At 40.3% G+C, this 6613-nt stretch overlaps 1 protein-coding gene across 1 annotated transcript in view; it reads left to right on the forward strand.

Annotated features, from left to right (window-relative positions):
• RPS6KC1 (ribosomal protein S6 kinase C1) overlaps positions 1-6199 on the forward strand; it is an 85253-nt gene extending 79054 nt beyond the window's left edge. The window contains exons 15-16 of the mRNA XM_064709089.1: positions 371-466; positions 3607-6199. Of these exons, the coding sequence (XP_064565159.1) occupies positions 371-466; positions 3607-3717 (207 nt within the window). The 3' untranslated portion in view covers positions 3718-6199. The remainder of the gene's footprint in view (positions 1-370; positions 467-3606) is intronic.
• The last annotated feature ends 414 nt before the right edge of the window (positions 6200-6613 follow it).

The following is a 6613-nucleotide window of genomic DNA, read 5'->3' on the forward strand; positions in this document are numbered from 1 at the left end:
CATCTATTGTTGTTTACACATTAATTCAGTATTTTGAGGCAAAGAGTGATTGACCAAATCAAACTGGTGATTGGTTGATGGCTCTGCACAAAGAAAGCAAAGTCCACCAAATTCCCAGGCTCTTCAAATTTGAGCAATAGAACAGAAGCTTTAAGATGTAAATGTTCTAAAGCTCTAATTCAGGGAGCTCATCAGCACCTGTAGACATTCTTCCCAGAACCAGTACTTCATGCTAGGAAGCACTGAATTTTGGCTTTGTGTGTTAAATTTGCATGGATAGTAGGAGATAATCCAACACTGCAGTTTTGAAATCAATAAATATGCCTTCCTGCTTTGATTTATTTTTTCCCTTTTTCCTTTTCTCCTCCAGTCTCTGGCTGAGTGCCATCCATCAGGAATAAACACTCATACTTCTTTGAATATACCAGACCATGTATCGAAGGAGGCCAGATCACTGATTCAGCAGGTAGGTGAGGGGAGAATTTGTTTTCTCTATGTGCATGTGTGGATGAGACAAATACTTACCTACTTAACTTGTTCTGGTGAAGTAAATGTAAAACCAGAAAGCTGCTGGTAGGAACGTGTATGGCCCTTTTGTCAGCACTGATGAATTCTGCCCAGTTGTCTTGTTGCATTTGCAAACTTTGACTTCTGCTGCCAGCTGGGTCTGTAGAAAACTGGAGTGCTTTGCCATTTCTTCAAAGAACACGTTTGGCAAATGCTTTGGAAACACCTGCTGGTGATGCACGAACATTTTAGGAATTCTGCCCTAAATGTTCGCGGAAACATTGTAGTGAAATAAAGTAAAAAATGCCGATGCCAATTCAGCAGAATAGCTCAAAGTGCTACGAAACCTGTAGCACACTGATTTGAAGTTATGACCTTGCTGTGGTTGAAAGAGTGTAGCTCTCCTCCAGGAAACCTTCTGGATGCCATTTTAAAAGAAAAGTACTTTAAATGGTGAATCCAATGATTTTTGTAGTCAGAAGATAAGTGGGTAGGTTGGACAAAAGACAAAATTGTAAGATATAGACAAGCTTCCAGACTGATACACCATTTTAAAATTAATGGGAATAGCACTGTTTGATGGATTTAGTTTACTCTAACTTTAGGTAGTCATAACTGCACATATAGTTCAGGGTCTTGAAATTCAATTAATGCAATCTTCCTGCTAGTTAATTTTGACATAGCTGTGGAAGTGGTGCCTAGATCTGACCTGTTCCACTTGAGAAGAAGCAACAATATATGCAAATTGTGCTGTTTAGCTTTGAAGAGATCTTGCTAGTGGGTGCATAAGTAGTGGCATGACTTAGATGTAGTTTACAACAGAGCAAAGTGGAAAAAGTATTTCTTGAAGAAAACAAAGGAAACAGAATTTGAAAATTCAGTGAGTGAGAAGACCCAGTGACAGATTGATTTCTGTGCTGTTACTGTGAAATGATTAGTGGAAATGGAACTGTATGTTTGGGCACCACCTATTTTGGCTAAGTGACATGAAGTCACTGAAGGTGAAAGTCCATGTCTGGCAAAGGTAGAAAGGGAAATGATTAAAGAAAAATCCATTTCTATATATTCTGCATTTATATAGTTGGACGGTAGCAAATTTTTACGCCATAAGAGACAAATAGCTGGAGGAAAGCAAAATCACATTTAATGAAGGGAATTCTCCCATTAAGACTAGAAGACAAATGAAATCGTCCAGTCCATGTGTCCCTGCCATTGCAGGATTGGTTTTGGATGTAGACTAATACTAATTAGTATAGTATTATTAGTACTAATAGTATTATTAGTACTACTATTAGTATAATTCTGATGTATTGCCTATTTTCACATATGCCAAAGAATGTCTCTTTTGCCACTGGTGGGTTTAAGTGGTAAATATATTTCTGCCCCTCACAGCTGTGTTACAAGGCCATGTCTGTTCAGAGAACAGTCTCCCCAGTGCCTGTTAGATCAAGCTGTCTCGTGTAGGGTGGTGACTTATCTGGTGGAGGTTTGGCTATACGAAGCAGTAAATCACATTTTTGTTGTGTGACTATCCAAGGAAGCTGCCATTCATTGCTGAGGAAGCCTTGTCAGGAAAAGGAAGAGAGCTCTCTTGGCATGGATAGCAATTTGTCATTGCGACTTTCCTTCCCCCCACTGCCAAGGGTAAACAGGTCAAAACATCACAGAGTAACTCTCTGGGATCAGTGTTCAGCTATACAGAAAATTGTGTCAGGAGTTGTCTCCTGCTGTGGCATCCAGTCCAGGTGACTTCATTGTAAACATCATCTTCATTTAGCCAGCATCTGAAAAACAGAGATCTGTTTATTTCTGCTGGAAGATAAAGTTGTTTTTGATGTTGGTTAGGAATTTTGCACTCAGGTTTTTGTTTTTAGGAACCTTCAAGTTCTACTACCAACAAAACATGCAATGTGACTTTTCAATAGGTGTCTGTTTCAGTTTACATTTGTTTTCTGAAATTAAAGTTATTCTGGAAGGACAAACTCCAGAAAATAAGTGACCATGCGTGATTTTCCTGTGCTGGTGCTGCCTGTATTTCCAGGGAAGACTGATACACCCTGGCTGCATTTGTGGCTTGTGGGAGATACCAGAGCAGCACCATTCACTGTCAGCAAGCTACTTTTACTGTGTGACACTGTGACTGCAAATAGCAGAGCCATCTTAAAATGTGTAAATTCCTATGTTTATGGATGTAGGCTCACTTAGATGTTGACTGCATCAAGATATGAATACACATTTTTCCAAGTGACAACTGGGAGAAGTTATCCTATTAGCTGTTGCAGAAAAAGCAAGCAAGAGATCATGCCTTTGTACTGGCTGTAATTGAATAGAGTATAAACACTTCTTGAAAACTGCAAAATATGTTTGTGTGTCTTTATTAGTCTCTTTGGAGGTTACCTTTGCATTCCCTTTTATATGGATTGGTATCTTTAAACAGATGTAAATATTGTGATTTCCTTCTCACATGAATTCAGCATGTGATGTACAACTAAAAAGCAAATGAGATGCTGAGTTTCAGGAAATTTCCATGAAGCCATTAGGCTGTTTTGTTTCTTTCTCTGGGGTTTTGACTTTTCAGTTTTAGGCCATTTGTAGGACTCTTTAAAACTTTTTTTTTTTCTTTTTAGGAAATGGAGAGCTGGCTATGTTATCCTGATATTTTAGGATCAGCTCAAAATTTATGAAATGGAAAGTTACAGACTGCTGTCCCTGATGCAGCCATAACATACAGTGGTGTGAGCAAAGGTTAACATGAAGCAAACGCAGCGTCCAGAGTTCTACTGATGCAGGCTCTGGCTGCTGCTGTCTCTTTTTAAAATGAGGTTACACTTGAAATGAAGTCCCAGTGTGCAGTGCTTCAGGGAATTGCATGCTGTGATCAGTAGTCTCTGAAGACTGTAAGACTGATACTCAAGGAAAGGAGAGTCTTCTTCCATTTACTGGATTTTAGGAATTTCAAGTATGCTTTTGCACTCTTGAAAGTAATTCATAGAGTAGGAAAACAGTAGGATGTCCCTTACCTTAGACCTTTCTGGAACTTTTAAGCAGTTGTTTTTGTTCTTACTCACTGAATCATGTGTTTTTTTCTTTTATGTCAAGCTTTTGCAGTTTAATCCTGCGGAGCGTCTTGGTGCTGGCGTTGCTGGTGTTGAAGACATCAAATCTCATCCATTTTTTGCCCTTATAGAATGGGCAGATCTGCAGAGATGAGAGACACGCGCCCTCTGAACAAACTCAGGTCAACTGGACAAGTTTCTCTGGCACAGGAGCACCCTGACTTGCTTCCTTTGGATGTCTCAAACCACTTGGACGTAATGGCTAAAGGATGCTGGAGCAACAGAGCCAGAAGTGAACACTTTTAACAGGAATCACTGGTTATACAGGGTGCTGGCTTATTTTTACCACAGGTTGCTATGTGTGTGTGAGTCCTTTCATCAAAGGAAGGTTTGTGAGGCAACTCCTGGGCAGCATGTCTGGCACTGCCAGATAAGCAGGGGCAGGAATGTCCTCCTGGTGCTTTGTCTGGTGATGGAGGTGTCTATAGACTGTGCCAGTTGAAAGTATTTTTTTATTGTGTCAATAGACCATTTCCCTATGCTAAGTGCAGCTCTTGGGGGGGCAGGGAAGGAAAAAGCAAATAATTTATTAACGGTATATGCTAAAGAAAATACTAAATAAAATACTAAAATGCTTTATGCAAAAGTTGACACATTAAAAATAATGTATCCATTAAAAATTAAGAAAGCTGTTGCATAATACTGCGGAATGTGTCTTGAAAATAGCATATCATTTCCCATTCTGGAAAGAGCATATGAAAGGCAAATAATGCTGTCAAATGTTGTACTTTGTTGGCTGGCAATGTCTGTTTAAAACTCTTGACTATTGTATTTGATGAGCTACATGTTAAAGTCACTACAGAAAGGGAAATCTTCTTTTCCTCAGCTGGATAAACACTGCTTTAGCACTCTAATAAGGAGCAAGAACACATAACACTAAATAAATATATAGATAAAAAAGGAAAAACTCTTCTTTCATCGCTGCAGCCACTGCTTTATCACTTAATGAACTTTACTTCCTCTAAGTGTCCTATTTTTAGCTGCTACTTCAGGAAAAAAAAACTTTCTGCTCGTGTTCTTGTGCTTGAGGAAGCTTCTGAACTCCCCAGTTTGTTTGTTAATAGTCTTAATAAATCAAAGAAAGCCTTCACCCACTCTGCTGCTTGAACAGGAAGAAGCCTGGGATTTGCTCATGCCAAATGACTAAGTGACATCTCTGAGCAAACCCTAGTGGGTAAGACTTGGGCAGGAGCCAATTAGCTGACCTGTTTGTTTGCTAGAAATGTCTGGAGAATGGGAGAAGAATATAAGACAGGCAGAATATTTTGCTGAGTGCTGCTAGTGCTGCTTAGCAGCCATGCCTGTATGGGTTTCTGATGTACAAACACTGTACACTGCAATGTACAGATTATGTATCCGTGGGTATTTTCCTAAATATTCCCTTTGCTTGCACTCTTTTTCCCCCCCTTTTTCTTCTTCTGCCCAGCTTTATCCGGAGAACAAAGGGCAAATTCCTTTGGGAAAGTGAGGTGACAGCAACGATTACTGAATTTACAACTCTAAAAAAAAAAGAGGTATCCTTCCATTTGTATTTTAGCAGTGTATTTTATGGGCACTCCCAAAAGTGCATCTGTACAGTCTCCATCTGTTAGACACCAGGTCGATGTATTCAAATAAAGTGGAAAAGGAAAATGCTTCACTTAAACAAAGGAAATCTGGAAATTTTTTCCTTTAAAAATTATTCCACTCCCCTCTTTTTTTTTTTTTTTTCTTCCCTTTCTTGTGATCACCAGGCCAGCAGAGGGGCTGTCACAACACTGCAGGTTGTAACCAGGTCACTGGTATCACTGCCTAGCCAGGGCTGTCCAAGATTACATCACCCGCAGAAGCTGCGTTTCAACCCGCCACCCTCTGGCTTCATAACAGGAACTCCCTCAGGTGAGCCACAGGAACAACTTCCTGTGTTGGAAATCTCTAATGCAGAGAGCAAGCTGATCCCCAGCTTCCTCCCAGCACTGCCCTGGCTGGGACTCTGGAGAGTCAAGGAAAGCCTCCCTCCCCTCGGCCACCTGACTCCCTCCCTCCCTGGGGCTCTCCAGCCCTGCCACCAGATAATGCCCCTGCCTGTGTTGATCTGTCCCATTGCATTTGCCTGGTGATAACTGTACAAATAAGTATTTTCCATGTTACTTGGAAATGCGGTTGTGTTCAGGTTGTGCTCGTGTGCTGGCTGTAAGCAAAGGCAGGATAAGATAGCACAGGAGCACAAACTGGTTTCTGTGAGCAGCAGCAGGAGAACCCTGTTCTGGCAGAAACCAGATGATCAGTCACTCTCACTTCAAAGCATTCGGTTTAGTTAATGACATCAACATATTTTTTCAAGTATGTTAGTAGTGAGGAAATCTAGATCATGGAAAGTAGAAGGAATGGCAGTATGACTTGCCAGAAATGAGCTTTTGAGATGCTACAAGTATTTGTAACATTACCACTGACTCAGATAATTGTTTGTCAAGGGAAGCATGGTCTGGAGTTAATTGCACAAAACCAATCCTGCTTCTATTTTTATTTTTTCCTTGAACATGTATTATGTTGTATTGGTGTTTACATGTATTCCTTTAATAAACAAAACCTTTCAAACCTAATTCAGGCCTTGGCTTTCTGAACTTCACATTTCGTTCTTGAAGACTGACCTTACCTATCAGTGCTTTTTGTCCTTTGCTTTAACTGGTTGAAATGCTCTAGATACCTTCTTTTTGGTGCCTGTCACAAAGCCCTGTGATGCACAGCTCCATTTGGACGAGTGTTCATTCCTACTTCCTTCTGTTACACCTAGTAGCTAAGAGCAGAACAAATCAGTGCCTTTTTTCCCCACAAGAATTAGCTACAGTCCATGTAAAACATGGTAAAATAAACCTATAGATTTTCCTATTCTCCTCTGGATGTTCAGGTACAGCAGATTACACACTTGGGGCATCTCAAAGTAGTAATTCTTTGCACCCTGTTGAACCCTGTAATATTCTTTGTGTCCTACTAAGAAAATCTGGGATACA

The sequence above is a fragment of the Zonotrichia leucophrys genome, chromosome 3, assembly GCF_028769735.1.
Source record: "Zonotrichia leucophrys gambelii isolate GWCS_2022_RI chromosome 3, RI_Zleu_2.0, whole genome shotgun sequence".
In the NCBI taxonomy this organism is placed as follows: Eukaryota; Metazoa; Chordata; class Aves; order Passeriformes; family Passerellidae; genus Zonotrichia; species Zonotrichia leucophrys.